This window comes from Ovis aries, chromosome 19 (assembly GCF_016772045.2).
Source record: "Ovis aries strain OAR_USU_Benz2616 breed Rambouillet chromosome 19, ARS-UI_Ramb_v3.0, whole genome shotgun sequence".
In the NCBI taxonomy this organism is placed as follows: Eukaryota; Metazoa; Chordata; class Mammalia; order Artiodactyla; family Bovidae; genus Ovis; species Ovis aries.
The window spans coordinates 11,818,994-11,844,362 of record NC_056072.1 but is presented as its reverse complement, the minus strand read 5'-3'; the positions used below and the strand labels follow the sequence as shown (position 1 = coordinate 11,844,362).

The 25,369-nt window shown below is 47.1% G+C and overlaps 1 protein-coding gene across 4 annotated transcripts in view; it reads right to left on the bottom strand.

The window, feature by feature from the left end:
• Positions 1 to 1,029: 1,029 nt before the first annotated feature.
• XYLB (xylulokinase) overlaps positions 1,030 to 25,369 on the bottom strand; it is a 44,613-nt gene continuing 20,273 nt past the window's right edge. For 3 of the 4 annotated variants that reach the window (XM_060402085.1, XM_027958020.3, XM_042236500.2), the window contains 9 exons: positions 23,349 to 23,389; positions 22,660 to 22,775; positions 21,744 to 21,859; positions 21,026 to 21,099; positions 20,202 to 20,298; positions 14,971 to 15,029; positions 12,716 to 12,803; positions 10,078 to 10,172; positions 1,030 to 4,767 (listed from right to left, as the gene is read on the bottom strand). In XM_060402085.1, coding sequence (XP_060258068.1) covers positions 4,690 to 4,767; positions 10,078 to 10,172; positions 12,716 to 12,803; positions 14,971 to 15,029; positions 20,202 to 20,298; positions 21,026 to 21,099; positions 21,744 to 21,859; positions 22,660 to 22,775; positions 23,349 to 23,389 — 764 coding nt within the window. In that variant the 3' untranslated portion in view covers positions 1,030 to 4,689. The other variant, XM_042236498.2, reaches the window with a different exon arrangement.

The following is a 25,369-nucleotide window of genomic DNA, read 5'->3' as shown; positions in this document are numbered from 1 at the left end:
CAGGAAGTACATTAACAAGCAGAACTTGGCCACCTTGTAGAGTCGGGATCGGAGAGACAGGTTGGAGATGAGGAAACTGAAGGAGCAGAGTAGAGAGAGGAGGGCCCTGCATTGAGAAAGCTGGAGGTCTGCAGACAAGTCTCCTGGGGCTTTTGCTGAATTCAAGGTTTCACATCCTTAGAATCAAACTCCATGAGGGAAGAAAGCAAGCAAGCTGAATAGCTCCAAGACTGGCACAGAACACTTTTTATTTCTAACTGGTTAAAGTGGACAAGTCCTTACTCAACACCCAGGACACGAAGAGTAAAGACTCAGAAGAGAGTCGCTCCAAGGGCAGTGGAGCTGAACCAGCCCTAGAGTCAAGGCCACTGTAAATCCACACTACCGAGCCTTGCCGTGATCAAGCTGGTCCCTAGTGGCTTAGAGGGTAAAGTGTCCACCTGCAATGCAGGAGACCCAGGTTCAATCCCTGAGTCGGGAAGATCCCCTGGAGAAGGCAATGGCACCCCACTCCAGTACTCTTGCCTGGAAAATCCCATGGATGGAGGAGCCTGGGAGGCTGCAGTCCATGGGGTCGCAAAGAATCGGACATGACTGAGCAACTTCACTTTCACCAGACAACAGGTCAACCCCTTTTTAAAAGAATTCAACAAATCTGGCATTGTACCATGAAAGAATTTATAATGCCCAACATTTAATTTTTAAAATTACTAAATGTGAGAAGAAGCAGGAAAATGTAACCCATCAGGAGAAAAATCAGCCATTAGAAATGGACAGAAATGGCATAGATGATGTTACTAACAGTCAAGGAATTTTTAAAAGGCTATTATAAACATGCTGAAAGACATTTGGAAACAGGAACATCATGAAGAGAGAATGAAACACTTCAGAAATGGACTTTTGGGAGATAAAAGAAATACAATGTCAGGGGACATATGTATATGGCTGATTCATGTTGATGTTTGGCAGAAACCAACACAATTCTGTAAAACATTTATCCTTCAATTAAAAAACAAACAAACAAAAAAGAAACTTTGTCTTTTTTTTATTGGGTAGAGTTGACATTTTTTTCCTGTATTTTTAATTCATTTAACTCTTACTGTTTTATTTTTATCAGTGTTCCAGTATTATAAAGCTATCCTTCACCTATCAGTTTTAATTATATCCTATAAATTTCATTATCAATCTTTTTTCTCTCCATTAATTTTTCTTAACACATTTCTGTAAGTTTGATAAGTATTTTACACCCAGGTCTTCGACATTTTTATTTTTGCCCCACTGTGCAACTTGCAAGATCTCATTTCCCCTACCAGGGATCGAACAGAGACAGTGAGAATGCCCGAGTCCTAACCCCTGGACCATCAGGAAATTCCCTCAATCACTTTTTTGGACACTCTGAAATTTTGCTTTATGTTTTCCCTTTGCCTTGGACTTGCACATTTCGCCTTTGCAACAGAGCTCTTTGAGGTTATAAATAAATATATATATATACTTTATTTTTTTAATTTATCTATTTATTTACTTATTTGGCTACACCAGGTCTTAGTGGGATTTAGTTCCCTGACAAGGGATCAAACCCAGGCCTTCTGCATCGGGAGAACAGAGTCTTAGCCACTTGACCACCAGGGAATTCCCATGACAGCTCTTTATACCGTCTTTTTTTTTTTTTAATTTAGTTGTTACTTCTACCTTGTCAAAACATGTACCATTTGATACTCTTCTCCCACCCCAATCCCCACTTTCACTTTAGTCTTAGATCTAAATCAATTCGTTGCTCACTAGCAATCCTTTTGCTGAAGTTTCCCCAATGATCTCCTAATTGGATGAGGCTTGTTTTAGAATACTGAGGAGTTATGTGTACAATATTTCCTGAGCTCTTGCATGATTAAAACTTTTAAAAACACATCCTTGATACTTAAAGGGCAGTTTGCTGCTGCTGGTAAGTTGCTTCAGTCGTGTCCGACTCTGTGCGACCCCATAGATGGCAGCCCACCAGGCGCCCCCGTTCCTGGGATTCTCCAGGCAAGAACACTGGAGCAGGTTGCCATTTCCTTCTCCAATGCATGAAAGTGAAAAGTGAAAGTGAAGTCGCTCAGTCGTGCCTGACTCTTAGTGACCATATGGATTGCAGCCCACCAGTCTCCTCTGTCCATGGGATTTTCCAGGCAAGAGTACTGGAGTGGGGTGCCATTGCTTTCTCTGAAAGGGCAGCTTAGCTAGACAGAAAACACTCCGTTCATATTTTTTCTCTGAGTTTCTTGAACATGTTCCTCCACCGCTACCTCGCTTTTTGATGCCAACCTGATCTTTTTGGAGACTTTTCTGGCCTTTTGGCCTATAGAAAATCCCCCTCACCTTCAAAGGATAATAGTTTGCTAGGAAGTATCTCAGCTGATCATTCTGAGTCAATTTTCCAAGTAACAAGACAGGCCTATTCAAGACACGAATTCAGATCTTCTGTTTCCAGGACTTCCTCTTTGGATAGTTTTAAATATTAACTCTGTTTCATTGTTTTATCTTTTGGCTTCAAGACTCCAATTTTGCCTGTGTTATTTTTCCTTGCCTATCTTCTTTGTCATTTTCCTTCGGGGCCTTTCCAGCTCTTCATGCTGTTTTTGCTGTCGTGGCTTCTTTCTTATCTTCTATAAGATTTACAGCACTTGCAGTCATTCCTATTTCATTTGGATATGCTCTAATTTAGTCTTCATCATCTAGGGTGACTTTATCTTTCTGTTCAAATTCTTTCCCAAGTTTGGGCCATCCTCTTTTCACGTTATCTGTTGTTCACATTTTCATTTTTATTCTGAGTTTCTAGATTTCTGATCTGTGGTATTCTCCCATAGCCACAATTGTTTCTTATTTTTTGACGTTCATGTTAGAGGGTTGTTATAATTTACCTTTTGTTGCTTTTTACGTGAAGTATTTCATTAGCTTTAAAAGTTATGATTCTCACTTTTCCTCTCATATTTGTATAATCAGCTCCTTTTTCTGTTTATGTTGATATCCCTGTAATAATGGGCAACTCTATGGGGGCAGGGTAAAATGACGAGTGGATTGAGCGACTTCCTCTGTTTTTTGGTAGGAGACTCCTTGTTTGTTGGTTGGTAATGGAATTTCTTTAATAAGTAATGTCCAAGTGGTGGTGAGGTGGGGGGAGAGTTCTTCTGAATCTTTGACCTGCTGTTGATGGGCTGTGATCTTTAGCTTCTTGCTTCCTTTTTTCGCCTTCATCCATCAAGCTTAGAAGGGTATCACTCCCTTTCAAGATGACTTCATCTTTTTCAGATGTGATATCTCTTCTCCTACTTAAACCTCTAAACTCCTTCCCTTGACTTCCCACTAGTCTTTGCTCTGATCCTCTAGGTCTCAAACCTGTTGCAGCATTTGTGTCCTCTGGATGAGACCACAAGTAGTTTGGTTTAACGCAAGTCCAACTTAGGTGCAAGCCTGTAGCAACAGGAAAATCTGGAGGATTTTGCAGGAGGCAGGTCACAGAGGACTTTCTACGGAGGCTTTTGCAATAATTTCAGCAAGGAATAAAAGGGTCTAAAGTAAAACAGGGAGGGATGGAGAGAAAGGAACTACTTTTAAGGGATTACTGAAGGACTAACCTAAGTTACTTGGTGACTGATCTGAGGTGGGAAAGCAGATATCTGAGTTCTGAGTTTGGGTTCCTGAATGAATGAATGGATAGATGGTGGTACCAATTCACTGAAACACAATCTCTGGACAAGGAGGTTTGGGGAAGGGCATGGGAAGATAAGTTGCGTCTGAAGTACCCCTGTGAGAATGCTGACCAACTCCAAAGAGAGTTGTGGCTGGAAACACAGAGCTGGGTATAACTAGTATTTAAGGGGCAGTTGAAGTCCAAGGCTAGATGAAATCATCCAACAAGAGGGGACAGAATCGGAGGGAAGGAGGAATGAGAACAGAGATTTGGGGCCCAGCAATAATTAAAGGGTAGACAGGGCAGAAGGCTCAGTAAAGAAGAAAGAAAGAATGATAAATAAGGAAAGCAGGTGGAGAAGAAAATCGTAACCCACTCCAGCATTCTTGCCTGGGAAATCCCATGGACAGAGGAGCCAGGTGGCTACAGTCCATGGCATCCAGAGTTGAGCATGACTGAGCGTGCGCACACACACAAGGAAAGCAGGAAAAAAGTTGGAGGGAATGGCTATCAGAAAGAAGACAAAAAGAAGAAGAATCACTGCAATGGATTAAGACATACAAAGTATGTTAAACGTATCATACTGATACTAAAAACCTAATTGCTTTCAGAGGATGCTTAGGGATCAACTTATCATCCTGAAAACTGGTGAGTAAAGAGGAAAGAATCTATTTATTTCACTTTGTCTTTCCCAATCTGTTGATTTAGGTCCTGAAAGGGGAAAAGTCACAATTTTTCTTGGATATATCCCAAGCTCAGTGTTATCTTGCTTCCTGGGATAAAGATAGGAAAAGAGAGATGCTTTCCTGCCCTGGGCACAATGGCAAGGGGACACAAGCAGCCCATCTGGGTTCAGGAGGATGTGCTAAGATGAGCTTTAAGGTGGTCCTGGGCAGGGCTGGAGCACCGCAAGGAATCAGGTGGGGAAGAGGGGAAGGCAGAGCTGCCCAGAATAGGGAAGAGGATCCCAGCTGTCCAAGGCCACATCTCCAAGTGGGGTCGGGGGCCTGGGCCTGCAGAATTCACTCTGGAGGCCCCCGGGTCTGGCTCAGGATTCTCTGCTCAAGCATGGCATACCGCTGGAGGAGGGCCTCATAGACCTGGAGAGGTGGAAAGAGCAGTTTAGGATGGGGAAGGGAAGGTGCCTCTTACACCTCTTTGCAAATTAACAGTTTAAAAACTTTTTCATCCCGCTCACTTGCAATTTAATTCTTTTGCTGGGCAGACAAAAGAGACGTGTCAGTTCACGGAAGAGGAAATGGTAGTCGTTCCCCAACCTCTAGTTTAAGATCTTTGAAAAACGGGAACTAAGACAAGAAACCAATTTTTGTTTTTAAATCTACAAAACATTAAAAAATTCTGAGGAAGGTGCCTGGAAATGACTGTCTCTTTGTATAGCTGGTAGAAGTTGGTGGTGCAACACTTTTGGAAATCACCTCAACTTTATTTTTTTTTTAATTTTTTTTTTAGTTTTTTAGTTTTTTAATTTTAAAATCTTTAATTCTTACATGTGTTCCCAAACATGAACCCCCCTCCCACCTCCCTCCCCCATCTCAACTTTACATTTGGATAAAGGGGCTCAAAAAAGCCCATAGCTTTCAACCTGGTTATTCCACTCCACAAAGCTCCCCTAAAGAAATAATCCTAAATGTAGGGTGCTAGGTACACCAAGGGTCTTCTCAGACACCACTAAACATTCAGACTCATAAGACTACCGTGGGTTACACCCTGACCCTCAACAGAATATACTGGGGAAACATGAGTGCTGGCACAGTGGCTGAAGGGGCCCATGAACAGTTTGTACAGGTGTCCAGGGAAGGGTCTCTTTGCCTCCCTGCCTCCTTCCCTCCCTACCCCCCAGGTCACAGCTCAGATGCAAGGAGATGAAATCCACATCTTACACGTGCAGTAGCCTCACTTCCCACAGAAGTATTTCTCCCAACACCTCCGTGGGCAAGAGACGTGCCTGTAAGAGGTCACAGCACTCAGGGAGCCCTAAGTCTGACTTACCCTTAGGTATCTGTGTTTTCCCACCTATGATGTAGTTTCCTCATTCAAGGCCATATGGCCGTAAGCAATGTTGCCTCTTGATGAAAGTGAAAGAGTGAAAAAGTTGGCTTAAAACTCAACATTCAGAAAACGAAGACCATGGCATCCGGTCCCATCACTTCATGGGAAATAGATGGGGAAACAGTGGAAACAGTGTCAGACTTTATTTTTGGGGGGCTCCAAAATCACTACAGATGGTGACTGCAGCCATGAAATTAAAAGACGCTTATTCCTTGGAAGGAGAGTTATGACCAAGCTAGATAGCATATTCAAAAGCAGAGACATTACTTTGCCAACAAAGGTCTGTCTAGTCAAGGCTATGGTTTTTCCAGCAGTCATGCATGGATGTGAGAGTTGGACTGTGAAGAAAGCTGAGCACCTTAAGAACTGATGCTTTTGAACTGTGGTGTTGGAGAAGACTCTTGAGAGTCCCTTGAGTCCCCTGCAAAGAGATCCAACCAGTCCATTCTGAAGGAGATCAGCCCTGGGATTTCTTTTGGAAGGAATGATGCTAAAGCTGAAACTCCAGTACTTCAGGCACCTCATGCGAAGAGTTGACTCACTGGAAAACACTCTGATGCTGGGAGGGATTGGGGGCAGAAGGAGAAGGGGATGACAGAGGATGAGATGGCTGGATGGCATCACTGACTCAACGGACGTGAGTCTGAGTGAACTCTGGGAGTTGATGATGGACAGGGAGGCCTGGCGTGCTGCAATTCATGGGGTCACAAAGAGTCGGACATGACTGAGTGACTGAACTGAACTGAACTGAATGTTGCCTAGTAACACTGTTGACATTCCATTTTTATTAAGTCTCAAAGGAAGCAGAGCTAGAACATTAACCAAAAGTCAAATTATCATGCAGAACAGGGAAAGGTTTTGTTAATCCTTTACCCACATAGGGTTAATTATAATAAAAAAACTAGAAGCAACTGCTCTTAAGATATGGAAAATGCTTGAGAAATGTGGTTCATCAGCCAGTCAGAATATTATGTAGTCATGAAAAATAACATCTAGGCACATTTTTAAGAATATAAATACTTGGTTGTAATATAGAATTTTAAAAGTGGATACATCTGAAAGAATGCTTTAACACAATCAGGCAAACTGTGATTTGGGGGAATATCTCTTTGAGGCATAAAATGGAAAGTGAAGAGAACTTGCGATATGGAATGTAGAGATCTGTAAAATTAAAATCTGTCAATAGAGTAATAGTTGCAGATATTCAAACAATAAAGTCTGTGGCTAAAGGAGCTCAAAGAAAAAAACCTAAAATGGACTACAAAATTATGAATATAGTGTGCTGTATAATAAAATAAAACCCAAACCAAAAAACCAACAAGGGAAAAAGGGCCAGAAAGAAACACAAGCCCACATTCTTCCTCTTCATTCCTTTTGTTTAAAGCTCTTTTCGCCTGTAGCTTGCACAAGCATAAGCCCGGCAGTTCAGGTCAGTGAGTGTTACAGATAAGACATCACAGACCAGCAACACTGAAGACCACGGATCCATATTTCCATGGGACTCACATATACCACTAGGAGGTCATGCCAATCTCAATTTGGCTTAACTGGCCCCTAAGTCAAGGACTTTAGCAACTGATTATGCAACAGGGCCTCTGCCCATGAACTCATTGGGGAACTAAGGGAGCCTTTGATCTCCTCTCCAAGGAGGAAATTGGAACATTCAGCTGAGCCTACAAGGAAAATACTGTTCCTGTCTTGAGTTTCCACTTGAGCACACAGGTGCGCCATAGAAGGCAAACAGAGGATGCTGCCTGGCTCTCAAGGTTGTTTACAATCCAGTCCTCAAATAAGTCACTTGTGCCAACAATCACAGGCTGTCACTGCTTGCCACCTAGTGCTGAGAAGGATTCTGAGGTTGCACTTGGGTTTCACGGTAAAGACTTCCATGAGCTATTAGTGACTGGTCATAAACAAGCCAGGGAAAGTGGCAGGACACACATGGAGTATTCGCCACCTGTCATGAGGCAGTCGCAGCTGTTTGTTACCCTAAAGCTTTCCCCAACTACCTTCTTCCTTGCTGGCCTCCTTCTAGAGAGGATAAAAGAGCAGCCAGACTCTACCCCAGGCTGACTGTATAACCAAGTGTCGTCCGTTGGGGGAGTTGTGGGGAACAGAGTAGTATGTTTCTCCCTGATTAGCAAGAGTGTGTGAGGAGACCCTCTCTGCCCAAAGGCATGCTCTGATTCCTGCCTGTGAATACAGCTGTGGATGGACAGGATGTTAGAAGCAACTGCAAACATCCTGTGGTCGTGTGGAGTATACCTAGCACAGCACCATCCGATAGGGCAGCCACAAGCTATATGCGGTCCTGGGCACTCGAAATGTGACTGCTGCCGCTAGAAGAAAATACATACCAGATTTCAAAGCTCATCCACACACACACACACACACACACACACACACACACACACACACACACACACAGAGTAAAACAGCACACGAGCAACTTTTCTTTTCAATTACATGTTGAAATGACAGTATTTTGGACATTTTGAATTAAATATATTAAAGTTAGTCACTTTTTTTTTTTTAATGAGACTACCGGATAATTTAAATGACATACGTGGCTCTCATGATGTTCCCTTTGTCCACTGCTGATCTAGAGAACATTAAGGAACCTGACCCAGAGCCCTGACACTGCTGAACCGCTGAACCAATCCTAGCAACACCATCTGACCTCCTGTTGTATCATAAACCCGTGCTAGACAAGGATTCTTTTTAAGCCTCACAATGAGTAGGTTAAAAGCAGGCTGGACAGATGTCCCAGTTCCCAGATACAGAAACACAAGTTTGCAGATGAGGAGGCAGGTCAAGGTCACGTGAAGGTCGCATGGGGAGGGAGAGGCATGATAAGAATCAGAACTCAAAGGCCCTTTATCTCAAGGCAGGCTCAACTGCATTGAGCTGCCTTTTAAACAGGACACACACACAACAGAAAGTAATGGAAGCCTGGGCAGACCCATGTGGGCGGGTTATCTAGACACCTGGAAAGCAGGAGCTTCTGCTCCCAAGACAGGCGGGCAGACAGTTCTCCAGGTGTTTCTACACATCTTGTGACAGCTTTTGTTCCTGACTATCTCTTCAAGGGTGTTTGTATAGCAAACAGCCTTGGAAGATGGAGAGAGGGGAAATTGGTGTGCTGATCAGGATCAGAAAGACAATGACTCCTTTGAGGGCCAAGGCTGGACCGGTTTGTTGGCAGCTCCTTTATGATGCTGGGGGATTCCTAAGCTTGGGGCCCCCCAGTTGCGTCACAGACACAGTGAGAGCACATTATCCACGTGGGTCCACTCCACACTGCCCCATGGCTCTTCAAGGCCAAGGAGCACTGATACAGACATGGAGCCTATAGCGCCTGCGGTACTGTGAGTAATAAAGCCCTCTGTTTGAGTCGCCCCTGCTCTGGGGCTGCAAGAACCTTCCGCAAACTGGAAAGGTGGTGCAAACTGTCTAGACTGCCCCTCGCTACAACTGCATAAAACTCGAAAGAGTCATCCCAGCTTCAGAACTTCCTGTAGGATGGGCCGAGGACTCCTCTGAGGTGGCCCTGCAGCAGCTCCTCTCCCACCTCGGCCCAGCCCTGCCTCTTTGCCCTTTCACACAAGCAGATTCCAAGAGTGCCCCCTCATAAATCTCCTACATGTGAAAGCGTTAGTTGCTCAGTCGTGTCCAACTCTTCGAGACCCCATCTGTAGCCCACCAGGCTCCTCTGTTCATGGAATTCTCCAGGGCAAGAATACTGGAGTGGGTAGCCATTCCCTTCTTCAGGGGATCTTCCCTACCCAGGGATCGAACCCAGGTCTCCTGCATTACAGGCAGATTGTTTACCGTCTGAGCCAGCAGGGAAGCCCATAAATCTCCTGCATCCTCATCAACAACTCAGGGTCTGCTTTCCAGGGTAGCAACTTGTAGCAAGTGGGGTCTGTGTTCCCCGACTGAGGAACCACACAGTTGTCTTGGATCCAGACTTCAGATCTAAGCGGTAGAAACCCAGCATGTCTTATGCTTAAGTGACAGAATCTTTCAGTGGCTTCTGTAACTTTGTGAATTAGAAGCAAGTACCCACTCCAAGGCATCAGAGCAAGGAAGATGCGCCCAGTGAGCCATCTGATCCCTGGGGCTACAAGATTAGAGGAATCTCTGAATCTCAGAGACAATCTGCTTCCTTTGCTTTATTTTTTTGACAATTAGAAAAAAAAAAAAAAGTAGATTTCCTCTTCAGTTGAGCACATCAACTGTAATGTAGGTGACAAAGAAAATACTTACCTTTTGGAAATAAGAACCTAGATGGTTTTTCACAATGCAAGGGCCACAAATACATTTGGATGGTCTCTTACCTGAGACGCTCCTGGGGTTGGGGTTGCAACTAATCTGCGATCTGGGGCTAACTTCACAATCTCTGCGAAGGGCATGTCTGTTCCAGCTGCAAGGCCTAGAAGGGACAGCTCATTTTGCATCAGTGCATATTGCAAATGAAGGCGTTACCCGGAAATAGCACTTTATCTCTGGAGTGAGAATATGTTCTAAAACTGGATTATGGTGACAGTTGTACAACTTAATAAAGTATTTTGTTTTGTTTTCCCTTTATTTTGTCTGTGCCGAGTCTTTGTTGCAGCACACGGGCCTCTCTTGTTGCAGAGTGCAGGCTCAGTTGCTCGGAGGCCTGAGGGATTTTAGTTTCCCTATCAGGGATCAAATCCATGTCCCCTGCATTGGATGGTGGATTCTTAACACTGGACCACCAGAGAAGTCCCACAACTTAGTAAAGTTACTGAAAAACACTGAATTGTATAGTCAAGTATGGGTGATTTTTTTTTTTTATATTATATAAACTGTACCTCCATGAAACCATCTTAAAAAGGGGGAGAAAGAGAAGAAAAGTTTCCCAAGCAGCCCTCCTTCTCAGCAGGGCCTAGTTTGTCTGAAGTGCGTGGTAGGAGGCAGCTAACCTCTAACCTCTGACAGAGGGGAAGGTCTGCCTGCCCCCCTCCCTCACGCGACTCCACTCTCCCCACCACTCACTGCATTGCAGTCGCCCCCCGCTTCACAATTCCTTCTGCCCAGAGCCTTTCCACTGTGCGGAATGATCCCTCCTCTCTTTCCAAAGAAGCGGCCTCTAAGAACATCCCTGCCACCCCTGAGCACCTTCCGCTTTCCTCAGGGCGTGCCACACTGCCGCCACAGATTTGAGGTCTCTCCCTTCCTGAGATGGAAGCTCTGGGAGGCCAGGACCCGGTCTCCGCTGGAGCCCTGGGGTCTAGCACACTGCCTGCATACAGGAGGCACTCAGTAAATGCTCACCAGGCAAAGGAGAGATGGGCCTGGAAAGAGGGAAGGCGGCCGTAGGTGGGCAAGGCACAACGAGGAATTTCCAAGCAAATTAAGGAGCAGTGTCAGACGGAAGGGAAACTCAAGACCACCAAGAGGGAAGGAGGGCCCACTAAAGATGCGAGGCCTGGTTCTCTCGCAGAATGCTGAAAAATCCCAGTCCAGAGCTGTGGGGATGAGGGGCCAGTGGATGGTGGGGTGGCCCCCAGAGAGACTTCTCCAAAGACTCTGGTCTCCCTCCACTCACAGCCTGGCTTTGTGTGACTGGTTTTTGTCCCTAGACATAGCTGGAGAGAATGGATGTGGACATAAAGTGGAAACTGGTATTCCAGGACTTAGCTCAGGGTTTAGTTTTAGATGGCAGTACAGGGCAGTATCCATAGGTAACCTCTGGCAACTAAACAGGCACAGAAGAGAATTCCCTGGCTGTCCACTGGTTAGCACTCAGCACTCTCATTGCCTGGTTCAGTCCCTGGTCAGGGAACTAAGATCCCACAAGCCAAGCAGTGCAGGAAAAGAAAAAGGTGGCACAGAAAAATAAGAAAGGAAAACAGTGCAGAATAGCAGTGGAGGCCCCAAAGAGAAGTTCCCTTCCTGTTTTGGCAGAAGGAGCATAAAGTGAACCATTCTGAAGGCTGGAAGCTTATGGAATGGAGTTTTCAAAGTTCTGAGAAAAACATTTTAGAGTCCTTTGTCCAGCCAAGGTAGTATTCTTTGGGAGAGTGGGCATGTAAGCCCTTAGAAAAGTATCACCTACTGATTTTTTTCTTAAAAATGTATTCAGGCTGTATACTCTAACAAAACTAGCATAGACATGAAGAAGGAAAAAGAAACTGAAGGGAGTCACCAAAAAAAGAGAAAAGAAAGACAAAGTCAAAGATAAGTGTAGATAAAAAGTCAACAGGATGTAAAGTTTGATTAAAAACAAGAGTCTAGAAATAAATTGCCCACTGATCTTTATACGGAGCTGGCACCATGTGGGATGAGGCACACAGGGGAGAGGGAAGGAAATGAAAGAATGAGAGTTTATTAAGAGAAGGCTACGCTCCCTGATTAATTCTCAGTGTTCAAAGAAAAAAACAATGTGTTAAGAAGTTAAGGATAAGTGTGTGAAGAATGGAACCACCAGAAGCCCTTGAGGTACATGGGTGGGCAACCTGAGCAGGCAGAGGATACGGCAAATGGACCACATGGGTGAAACAACATCCCTGTGTGGGCCTTTGCTGCTCCCCTAGTTTCTGCGATGCCTCTAGTTTCTGGGATGCCTCCATCAGAGCCACGCTCCCCCCATGGAGCTGTCCAGGGTCCTGGACTTCTCGGCTCTGAAGCATTCACCCTTGTGTCCATTCCCCGCTCTCCTTGAAAAGACAGCTCTGGATGTTATCTACCCCTCCTACCTACCTGCTGTCCAGACTCAGCCTGAGGGCCCTCAACCAATGTCTGAGCAGGCTTCATTTAGTTAGGACTGTGTCTCTCTTTTCCAGTTTAAGTAAAGAATAAAGGCATAGAGGGTTTGGGAAGGGAGAAAAGTGAAGCCTGCCATGTTCCTAAAGACTGGGAACATCCCAATCTCCCCTTTCCACTGTCCTCAGCCCAGCCAGTGCCCCAGCCACTTCCAGAGGCGTCTGCCCCCATCCATCCACCTACCGTGGAAAGCTCGGTAAGCAGAGCCCACACAGGCTGAGTTGGCGGTGTCTATGATGTACACGGGGGCACCAAACACATCTGCAAGCACCTGGAAAGGACAGAGGTTCTTACTGTGGTGAGCCGTATCTCAGAGGGGATGTGGACACAGACTTGAATTCTCCAGGCTCTCCTTTCTCATGTCTTCTGATCCCTTCGATTCCACCTCTACTGCCTTAAAAGAAGTGCATTTGACCATGCCACCCTGGTGATCCTAGGGTCAGGGTGACCTGGGAGAAGTCCCCATTGGAGGGCCACAGATCCCCAGGTTGTCCCTGCACTGTTTAACCTTTTTAACAAAGACTGAATGCTTAGCAAACAGCCAAGGTGGAGACAGCTTGGTCTCTGACTATTACTAACAAGCTCAGACAAACCCGAACTAACAAGAGCAGGTCTGACAGGGATAAACATAAAGCTTTCCATGTAGGTCCCCCAGATAAATTACATTAGTTTAGAACAGAGGATCTGTACTAAGAGGAGCTCACGTGGAAAAGACTCGAGGTTCTTAGTTGATGAGAGAGATTGGGGATGTGCTTCCCTAGAGGCTCAGCAGTAAAAAAAAAAAAAAAAATCCACCTGCAATGAGGGAGACACGGGTTTGATCCCTGGGTCAGGAAGATCTCCTGGAGAAGGAAATGGCAACCCACTCCAATATTCTTGCCACAGGAAATTCTATGGACAGAAGAGCCTGACAGCCTACAGTCCATGGGGTCACAAAAGGGTCAGACACGACTTGGCAACTAAATGACAGAATTGTTGATGTCCCACCCAGATCCCCTTGCTGGTATGCACCCTCACCCACATGTCCTGAGTATTGGCTAACAGTTCATGACTGCCTTTCAAAAGAATTGCTCTTGGTTCTGCACATGCTTAAAAATGCAGAGAGTGAGACCGAACAGAAGGACTTAGGTGCAGATTCTCTGGTCATTGAACATATCCAGGTGAACAAAGCCCCCAAGATGGGACGCAGGACTTACAGATCTCACAGTCAGATCAACCCGTACATGAGCTCTCCTTGCCACATTGAGACAATCCTTACTGAAAAAGAACAGATTGCTCCTAAACCAGAAGAGGAGGTTGCACAAAAGAAAAAGAGATTCCAGAAGAAATGGAAGAAACAAAAACTTATGGCCCTGGAATAAATGCCGCAAAAAATAAATGCAAGTAAAAGTGAAAAAAAAAAAGAAAAGAATTGCTCTTGGAGCTCCCCCGGCAGCCCAGTGGCTAAGAGTCTGTGCCTTCCAATGCAGGGAGTGCAGGTTTAATCCCTGGTCAGGGAACAAAGATCCCACATGCTGCAGGGCACAGTCAAAAAATAAATAAAATCTTTAAAAATTGCTCTTGGCTGAACAGAGGCTCCCTCTCACAGGAGGTTATTCTCACCTCTTCCCATGGTAGCTAGCTGCCCCCCTTACTCCAAGGTGGAGCCAAGTCTGCAGCATAGTCCATGTACCTCATCTCCACCTGGGATGGAGCTGACGCTGACTCTAGCCAGAGCCACATCCTTGCTTATCCTTCTTCCCCTGCCCTGCCTGCTCCCCTCCATCCCTTCTCCTGGGAGCACTCTCCCAACAAATCACTTCTAGAAGAATTCCCATTTCAGGCTCTGCTTCTAGAGAACCTTATCTAAGGCAAGTATGTTACAGGTCAACAGTTGATACACTTACTCAAACAGCTAAGGCAGCCTCAGGCTGTATCTAAAACTGCTCAGTGTCCCAGGAAGACACTGGCAGCCCCACGATGTGACGGCCTGGTTGTCAGATATCTGCAGGTTGATTCCACTTTGGGTGGTACATTTCTAACACAATGAAGGACCAGAAAAAGACAGTGACAAAGTCTGGCTGCTGTATAACCAGAGGAATGGCCGGGAGAATCAGAGACGTTTAAATTGGAAGGGGGAAACCTTGAGGTAGACAAGAACACTGGCCTTAGATGTCAGAAGATCTGCCGTGGAAGACAGGCACTTTCTGTGTGACTCCAGAAGCTGATGCTGGGATCGGAGAGTGGAGCTGGACAGGGCAATGGATTTCACTGAGTGTAAGACTGAACCTGTTCTCCATGTGAGCTGTAAAGAGCTGGCTTCCTGGGAGAGAATGAGCTTACAGCTCCCCATCTCTGCAGGAGTGGCAACAGAGGCAGCGTTAACTGCTGAGTCTCTCGCTCTTAGAAGTATCAGACATGGAAGAGGCCCCAGCGCAGAGCTTGCTACCAGCACTTACCTGTAGGATGTCTCTGTTGTGAGATGCTCCTCCAGTGGCCAAAATCTTTGTCTTGGGCACTGTAAGGAAAAAGAAAAAAAAACAAACAAAAAACTGGCCGTGACAATTCCCCCAAGGCAGAAAAGGCTGTTGCTCAGAGTTCTTCTGCCACAAGAGGCTAGCGTCAGGTCAGTGCCTCTTGCTTGTCACACGGGGCTTGCGGGGAGATCTGAAGCTGGCTCTGTCCATGTGGACTTGTGAGGCCACTGCCTCACCCACCTCTTGGGGATGCAACTAAAGAGGGTACACAGGATGGTTCTAAGGTTCTGGCAATGTTTCGTTTCTTTTTTTTTAAATGTCATTTGTTTCAGAGTACAAGGACAGAGGTTTTGGGTTTTTTTTTAACTTTTCAAAATTATTTGTTTATTTACATTTGGCTGTGCTAGGTCTTTGTTGCTGTGCGGGTTTTTCTCTAGTTGTGGTGCGAGGGCTTCTCACTGTGGCGGCTTCATGTGTTGTGGAGCCTGGGCTGTAGGGCATGCAGGCCTCGGTTGTGGTGCACGGGCTCAGACTTGACCAGGAATTGAACCCATGTCTCCTGCATTGCCAGGTGGATTCTTTACCACTGAGCCACCAGGGAAGCCCCAGTGTTGTATTTCTTAACCAGAGTGCTCAATGAAGAGGTGTTTGATTTTTTAATCTGTTTTTACAGTTAGCTGTAGGAAGCATATATTCTGCTGCATGCAAGATATTTTCCACAATGAAAAATAATAAACTGCCACCTAGTAAAAGACATATAGTTCCACTTCAGGTTACAATGGAGATGGTCAAGAAAGAACATGCCTTGTACTATAACAGTGAGAGACCGCTGAACCAAAATTATATATATATATTTATTTAATGCTACCAGAAAGTGGTAAACGCAGGGAATTCTCCAGTGGACCAGTGGTCAGGACTTGGCACTTTTACTGGTAAGGGCCTGGGTTCAATCCCTGGTCAGGAACTAAGATCCCACAAGCCATGCGGCATGCCCTCCTGCCCCACAAATAAGTTGTAAATGGAAAGACGTGTAAATAAATTAAATTCTGGAACGAGGTGAGCCCTTAAATGCTGACTTGCCATACCTGTAGTACAAGATAGGTGGCGTAGTGACCCTCCAGAGGCATATAAACTGCCAGAAGAGAGAACCCGCCAGGCATTAGGTAGGCGGTGTTGATAGGAAAAAGGTGTCCCTAAGGCAGAGCTAGTCCTCTGCATCCCCATGCCTCCCCCACGGGCCGTCTAAGCAGTGATGTGGGAGCTGGGGCAGGGCGGGAAGACAAGAGAGCGCTCTGTAATCGCATAGTGCTTTCATCCCTATACTCCTGTGTCACAGGACTCTTTTACAATAAAAAGGCATTTATTTATTATGCAGGTATTTGAAAACAAATATTATAAGCCCCTTTCAGCCTCCCCCATCTTCACCCTCGGCCACGAAGAGAGTGCCTGGGCTGGGAAGAGGGGAAGGGATGACAGCCAGCTAAGAAAACAATTCAGGACGCACGGGAAGATGTTCCCGTGTGATTCCATGTTGGAAAATCAAACCATACTCCATTCACGACTGCAAGAGGAGTCAGCTGGGCATGATGTAAAGCACCACGAAGGCTCTGACAGAGTTTGGGTTTGTATGTACTCTTTGTAGGTAAAACGGGAACAGGACTCCGGCTTTATAAAAATAAGCTCATAAAGGGGACTGAAAGAAAGTGCTCCCAGACGGCACGAGTGGTTAGCAAGAGGAGATGGGATTATAGGTGGTTTTCTCTCCTTTATTTTCAAAACTTGCTATTATAAGGCTGCTTTTTTAAAAAAAAGTTTTTGGCTGCACCACAAGAGATGTGGGGCCCTAGCTCCGCAACCAAGTTTCAACCTCGTGCCCTCTACACTGGAAGCACAGTCTGAACCACTGGACCGCCAGGGAAGTCCCTAAGGCTTTGTTGCTCTTATAAGTCAACCTAAACGTAATGAAATGTACGTGGAAACATAAGCTGAAAAGGAACCATGGCGTTAGCCCCGCCCAGCTGGGCGCATATGTCTCCTGGTGTCTAAATACCAAGACAGGGATTATTCCTTAAAGGAAGCAGATGTAACCCAGTGGTTAAGAATCTAGAGTCTAGAACCAGGCTGGCTTGGTTCAGAAGGTCTGCCAGCCTGGAACAAGGGACACAACACCTTGAGTCTTGGTTTCCTACTTTTGGAAGCAGGAGTGATACCCACCCCAGAGATATTGCTGTTAATAAAGATAAAGTGCTGAGGAACCAGGCTGGGCACACAGTAGACGCTCGGTACATACTGACACCTGCTATGATCATGATCACCAGTCTTACTGCAGACATCTTTTTATTCTTCTTAGACATTATTAAAATGAGATTATGACTATTCAATAAAGAAATGAGAGGGACCTCCCTGGCGGTCCAGTGGTTAGGACCCAGCACTTTCACTGCCAGGGCCTGGGTTCAATTCCTGGTCCGGGAACTAAGATCCTGCAAGCTGCTCAGCTGGCAACATAATGCCTGCAGTCCGTGCCACCCTTGTGCCCTTTTAGGTTCAAGCGTGTTCATTCATGTGATCTTGTTTTGAGAGGAACTCAGCAGAGCTGGAAGGAGAGGTTTGATTCGCCCCCTTAAGCTTGCTAAGAGGATAAGTAACTTTACGCTGTTTGCACAAGAATCGCTTCAGAGGCTGGGAATGCTGACATGATCACGCTAGTCCCCTGGAGCCCAGGAAGGCCTCTCCACCCTCACTGACTCTCCCTGCATACTGGGCCAGTGGGGACAGCCCCCCAAAGCGCCCCCTGCTGACAACGAGAGAGCCCTTCTGGCCAGTCACTCCTGCCCACCTCAGCGCTGGCCCTGTCCTGCTCACCTGGGCTCACTTCTCAGGGAACTTAGAAGCCTGTGGAGACCCTTGGGGAATTTCTTTTTACACTTTTGGTGGAAGAATGGAGAGGAGTGGGACAGTTTATAAAAGTTCAGTTCAGTTCAGTCACTCAGTCGTGTCCAACTCTTTGTGACCCCATGGACTGCAGCACACCAGGCCTCCCTGTCCATCGCCAACTCCTGGAGTTCACTCAAACTCACCTCCGTTGAGTCAGCGATGCCATCCAACCATGTCATCCTCTGTCGTCCCCTTCCCCTCTTGTCCTCATTCTTTCCCAGCATCAGGGTCTTTTCCAATGAGTCAGTTCTTTGCATCAGGTGGCCAAAGTATTGGAGTTTCAGCTTCAGCATCAGTCCTTCCAATGAATAGGACTGATCTCCTTTAGAATGGACTGGTTGGATCTCCTTCCAGTCCAAGGGACTCTCGAGTCTTCTCCAACACCACAGTTCAAAAGCATCAATTCTTCGGCACTCAGGTTTGTTTATAGTCTAACTCTCACATCCATACATGACCACTGGAAAAACCATAGCTTTGTCTAGACAGACCTCTGTTGGCCAAGTAATGTCTCTGCTTTTTAAAATGCTGTCTAGATTGGTCATAACTTTTCTTCCAAGGAGTAAGCGTCTTTTAATTTCATGGCCAGTCTCCATCCGCAGTGATTTTGGAGCCCAAGAAAATAAAGTCTGTCACTGTTTCCACTGTTTCCCTATCTATTTGCCATGAATTGGGGTTTATAAAAGTAAGTTCATTCTATTTAAAAACGTTGTTGAGGGACTTCCCTGGTGGTCCCATGGCTAAGACTCTACGCTTCCAATGCAGGGGGCTCAGGTTCCCTCCCTGGTCAGGGAACTAGGATCCCACAGGCTGAAACGAAGATCCTGCATGCTGCAACTAAGACCTGGTGCAGCCAAATAAATAAATATTTTAAAAAAATTTTTAAACTGTTGTTGAGCTGTTACATCCTGACAAATGCACCTGTGCACCGCGTGCTGACAGCCTGACACGTTTTCGACTGAAGACACCTGTATAACCTATGAAACAGTCTCACCAGCACCCCCGAGGCACCATGGCCCCCCGAAAGGTAACCACCAATCAACCAGACTTCCAACGACAGCAGATACTTTGTCTGCTTTTGAATCTGCTGTGCACGGAATCTGTTGCACATACTTTGGGCTGGTTTCTTCTGCTCAGCGTTTTCATTTGTGAGACGCATCCATGTGGCTGTGCTTGGTTGAGGCTGGTTTACTTTCATTTCTGTGTAGGATCACGTCATCTGAACACCCCATGAGGCACTTCTCTGACCTTCGACAGACACTGGGTTGTTTCCAGCATGGGGTGTCACGCACAGGGCCCCGGGGAGTGGCCTCCTGCACGGCTTTAGTGAACACCTGTCCACATCTCTGTCTTGCATCTGCCGGGAAGTGAGGTTGCCAGGTGGGTTTGTACGCGGCTTTAGTAGATGCTGCCTAACAGGGTTTCAAAAAGGTTTACCTAGTGCCTACTTTAAAGCGTCCTCTTTACCTGGTAGGTTCAAAGACATAAAATACACACTACATAGGACTTGGATTGTCGGTAGAAGTATCATGAGGAGACCCTCAAGCTGAGAGGATTCCAGGGGTTTCGACCTTCTCTTGACCACAGCTGCAGCCCAGAGGGATAAATACATCTCGGAAACCTGGACTCTGTGTTCGGCTGGTCCAACATCCTTCAGACTCTCCCAGACTGTTCTGGCAACATCAGTAGGCGGAACTCACTGACCTCCTAAGCTGCCTACTCCATGGCTCAGTTCTTAGAAGTCGCTCCCTCCCCATGGGTCTCTGCTGGCCCTGGTTCTGTCCTCTCCACTGCAGGTCTCTCAGTTCTGACAGTGGTTCTACATCCCCTCTCTTCCCTGTTCAAGCTGAAATGCCCGGAGCTGTGCCCCACGGGCAGGGGTGTGCCCAGAAGGTGAAGGTTCAGTGATGGCCCCACCTGTATTGCCTGTGTCCTCAGGATCCCGAGCTTAGGACATTTCGTCTGCAGGATGGGGCTGAGGGTTACAGAAAGATCTCTCAAATCCTACAGTTCCTGGCCAGGAGATGAGGCTACTGGTGACCGAGCAGAGAGGCAGGAACAACCCACCTCCTAGTCTATGCCTGCCCACAGGACCAGTCCACCTCATCCCACCACCAGGCCCAGGCTCTATTTCCCTCCTGCAAAAACAAGGACCCTGTGATGGAGCCTTAAGAATGTCCACGAGGCCTGGTCTGAAGGCAGAAAGGGTCTCAAGCACCTCAGTGTGTGAGCAGGACCCCTGGACCCCACTCCAGAACACAGCCCACCAGCAGCTCACTTACTGACTCGATAGCCCAGCGCCTCAGCATGAATCTTCTTGGCCATGAACTGTCCCTCGATCAGCGCTCGAATCTCTACCTCCCGGGGGAATGCCGAGACCTGTCTCCAGGAGAAAGTGGACAGAGTGAAGAGCTCTCATTGTCCACTCACTCTGTGTGTGTGTGCGCGTGCGTGTGGTGTGTATCTGTGTGTGTGTGTGTGTGGTGTGTATGTGTGTGTCTGTGGGTATGTGTGTGTGTGTGTGTGTGTGGTGTGTTTTTAAACAACAGCCCAGGTCTGGTGCTCATGACAGGCCTCCACTGGAGCTCACCATAGTGGTATTCTTGAACCACTGACTTTGCCTGTCAAACACACACACACACACGTGTGCACACGCGCTTATGGCCTCATTCACCCCGAAGTGGACTCTGGGGAGTCAGAGCATGGGAGAGCTCAGGCTCAGTCAGTATGGGATTAATCTCCAGCTTATGGGATTAGCAGATACAAACTACTGTACAGAAAATAGATAAGTAACAAGGATTTACTGTATAGCACAGGGAATCATATTCAATATCTCATAATAACCTATAAAATATATACAGGTTACATATTTTTTCAGAATATAATTTGAAGAAAAACTGAATTGCTGGGCTGCACATCTGAAACTAACACAATATCACAAATCAACTATACCTCAAATCAAAAACTTTTTTCAAGTATTTGTTTTATCACTGGCTGATTAAATGAACGAGGTCCCTAAAGCTAGCATAATTTCATAGGTATTTTAAAAATTTTAATAGTAAAATATGGAGTCAACGTAGCTACAACTGACCAATAACATACATACCTCACGGTTTTCTGCACTAAACCTATGGCGTCCGATAATTTCTGGGGTGATTTCCATGACATCAAAATAAAACCCTGAAACAAGACCAGGAAAAGATTAGCTATCAGTGGCCAAACATAAAAATCAGCTTCTCAACAGCTCTGGAAAAAAAGCAGGGTGAAATGACCCTACATCCCTGTTCCCTGGGCCTCCCATTCCCTGGAGGAGACCTGTGAAGATTCTAAGGTCCTTCTCTCCAGCAAGACAGAGGGCAACTGGAAAGGCCTAGGCTAGCTCCTCATGGAGACAGTTCTTCCTACACTCGCCCAGCAGCCCAAGCCAGGGGGCAGCTAGCTGTCCAACTAACCCTAAAATGCCAGCACGGGTTTGACCCAGGGAGGCACGTTCCCTCCCCGCTCAGATGGCCTGCCCCAATGCGGGGCACTTTTCCTAACAGGACCTCGTGTCTGGGGCAGAAAGCTGCACGTGGGGATGCACCGGGGCAGAGCAGACACTACGGCTGCCACCTCTGACGCTGTCACTGGGAGCTTCCAGGGCACAGAAGATGCAGCTCTGGCCTGGTCTGCCGCTCCCCGCTTCACTCCGATCGGGGGGGTCCCACACAAGTTTTAGGCCCCATGGAGCAGAAGTGGAGACAGTCAGGGCTCCCCTTGGCTCCTCCCCGGCCCTGCCCCACCCCAGGCAGCTGTTCCCCTCACAGGCCCCCTCAGCAGCCTACCCAGGTTTCCGCCATTCCCCATCTCTGTGGACTGCAGCGCCTTGGAGAACTCGCTCCAGGAACCGGAGGCAGACTCATCGCGGATCTTCTCTCTCATCAGGGAGCCGTTTTTAAAGCTGCAGAAGTGTACACACAACGCTGAGGGAGGTGCTAGGTGCATTCGGAGTGGACCCACAGGCTTTGGGAAAGAGTCCCAGGTAGAGGGGCTGCAGGTCAGGCTGGACCCCACCCCAGCCAGTACACAGCAAGGATCTGAGGTTCCGCCTCATGCAGCAAGCCTGGTGCACCTCCCCAGGAGTCACCAGAAAATGCCTTGTCCTGGGGGCTCTGTCTACAGAGAAGAGTGCCACGAAAGAGTCCCAGGGAGAGACGGAGCTGTGGTTTCAGCACATTGTACCCTCTGGACAATGGGCAGAACTGGCCAGATTTACTAAACCTACATATTCTCCAGTGGTTCCTGGAGCTTAAAGGCTAAAAACCTTCCCTTGGCAGCTTCCAGCAGGTTGCCAAATGCCTGTTTGGAAGGTGCAAAACAAACCCCTTTCATGAGAACTGTCAGGAGGCAGGATGTCCTTGGTTGAAGGTCCACCATATGCCAGATACATCGTAACATCACCATGAAGTAAACCTCTTGTTCCCCCCATTTTATGGGCAAAGTGTGGCTAAGATATGCCCTGGGGTCTGCCTCAGGCCACACGCAATACAGGTGTTGGGGATGGAATTTGTACCTGGGCTTGGGAGAGACTTCAGGTCCTGGGTGCTTCCCCCCACCCCACCCCCTCACCAACTCTGCTCTCAGCAAGACCCAGTGAGTCCCTGGGGTCTCAGGTGCCCCCAGAGCCTGCTCAGTGGAATGCCCCACAGGCTCCACATGGTGCCAGCCCTGCCCGCACCTCCTCCCCCATACCCAGCCTACCACAGGAGCGCCATGTAGTGCTGGGGGTCAACCGGGTTGCAGAAGATGTGGCCTTCCAGGGCGGGCGTGGGCTCCTGGAGCCAGAGAAACAGTGTGTCGCTGGTGCCCAGGCTGACCTGGAGATAGATGGGCAGAAGTGAGGTGGCTCCGTCTCTGCCACTCAAGCAGAGCCGCCCTGACCCCCTCCTCGCTTCACTGTCCAGGATGCTGATCCTTGGATTAAATGCCATTTCTTCAGTGAAACCTCTGCTGACCCTCCCACACCAAAATCCAAAGTCAGCTCCCCAGATTCAAGCTAGCACAAATTCCGAGGGCTGTTTTTTTTAGAACTTACTACAACCACCTCTAAGTCATGGTTTGGGTGACGACTGTTTCCCACTAGAAGCAGAAGGGTCTGGGTTATGTCTTTATTGCCTGGAGGGCTCACAGTCCTCTGGCCCAAGGCCTGGCCCTTCTTCCACTGTGCTCGCTGTCAAGGCAGGCAGGGCACCTGTCTACTCAGCACAGGCAACTGACCTTCTCAGAGAGAAGCTGTGGGCAGGCCCTGGGGCCTGGATCTCCCTCTCCCCTCCCTCAGCTGCCTTTTGACCCTGGATGCCCCACTGATAGGATGCTGCTGACACCCAGTACCCTGGTCCCCTGGGGCAAAAGGAGCTGACCCCACCTCTGGGAGGAAGAGGTCACCTTACCGCAATGTCACCTTCCTCCAGCCTCATGCCTGCCAGCGATGCTGAGAATGGGAGGGGAGCCTGTGGTTAGCTGGAGGTCATAAGGGAGCCACTTAGCAAATCAGTCACCTCCCTCAGATAGGAGTGAAACCCCCACCTCCAACCCCAGCCTACAAGCTGAGAGAGAGGCAGGAGCAGGGTGAGATGAGGGCCAAGGACGCCCCAAAGGCCAGGAGGTGAGAGTTAGACCATATAGAAGGCTGAGCACCGAAGAACTGATGCTTTTGCACTGAGGTGTTGAAGAAGACTCTTGAGAGTCCCTTAGAGAGCAAAGAGATCAAACCAGTCAATCCTAAAAGAAATCAACCCTGAATACTCATTAGAAGGGCTGATGTTGAAGCTGAAGCTCCAATACTTAAGTCATGTGATGCAAAGAACTGATTCACTGAAAAAGATCCTGATGCTGGGAAAGACTGAAGGCAGAAGGAGAAGAGGAAAGCAGAGAATGAGATGGTTGGATGGCATCACAGATTCAATGGACATGAACATGGGCAAACTCCAGGAGACAGGGAGGGGCAGGGAGGCCTGGTGTGCCGCAGTCTATGGGCTCACAAAGAGTCAGACAGAGGGACTGAAGACAACAACAAAGGCCAGAGGGTTTCTGTGAGCACAGGGGTTCCTGTGTTCCAGGCCTCTGATTTGGGCTCAGAAGCTGCATCTAAAGGGATCCACACTCCCCACCCACTGTTAGGATAGGATACACAAGGCCAAGAAAGACAAAGGCCAGGCCTGAGTATGGGGCTGTCCCCGACCTCAGTTGGGAAGGAAAGGGGCAAGACTGTTGACTGTTCCCTTTGACATGAGGCCCATGGCAGCTTGTTTATCTGCCTTGCTCACTGATACACCAGTGTGTCAGCTCTCTGGACTCAGGAATCCCATCTCTAAGAGCTTATCCTGCAGGGACAAGGGACGGACAACGTCTGCACTGTCTAAATACTAAAAGCCACTGCTACCTCACCTCCCACCTCCATCCGAGGGGGACTGGCGAAGTAAATGCCAGAACAGTGGAACCCGAGACAACCACGAAGTTCACAAAAATTCTGCCTTGGTTGATTGAAATGTGTTATTTATGGGCACAGAAAAAGAAACTTAGAAGGACTAGTCCTCAAAATTTTAACTGTGGTTATCTCTGGATTAAGGGATTGTGGATGATTTTTTTACATTCTTCCCTTGGTTTGTCAGTACTTAAAATCTGTTCCTGCAATGAAGAGATATCCCTTGTATATAAGAAAAAGGTGTAAGACTAACACATTATTTGAGATGGCGGGAGAATGAAGGTTAGACTTAGGGAGGGACTGGCTGAGGGCTACCTGCCTGGTGCTTCCAACGTTCAACCTGAAAGCAAAGTCCCAAAGGAAAGTTTAAAAAGCTGCTTCTTTGTCATTCCCTCTCAAACATGCCCAGAAGCTCACGTTTCAGTGGTAAAAAAGCAGGCCCATTATTTTTCTTCTAGTTGATAGAGTAGGTCTAAGAATATATATTTTTCTAAAAAGACTCATGGTTACCAAACGGGAAAGGGGACAGGGGATAAATTAGGAGGTTGGAATTAACATACACACATTAATATACATAAAATAGACAAGCAACAAGGAAGCACAGGGAACTCTACTTAACACTCTGTAATAACCTATATGGGAAAAGACTCTGAAAAAGATATATGTCTATGTATAACTACATCACTTTGCTGGACGTCTGAAAGTAACACAACGTTGCAAATAAACTATATCCCAATATGAAAATATATATAGATATATTTTCTTCTAATGAGACTTGATGAAGTTATTTTCATTTTAAAAAGAAAAACCTGGCCCGCAAAGTGTAGGGCTGTCCTGAGCTGCGCACCAACTGCTCTGAGGGAGACTGGGCCCCTCAACCTTTAGGGCAGATAGGAACTGGGGGCCTGGCATCCCTGGGGAAGCCTGGGCACCAGAACACGCGCGTCGCAGTCCAGAGCTGCCTCTCAAATTAGCACCAGGAGGACA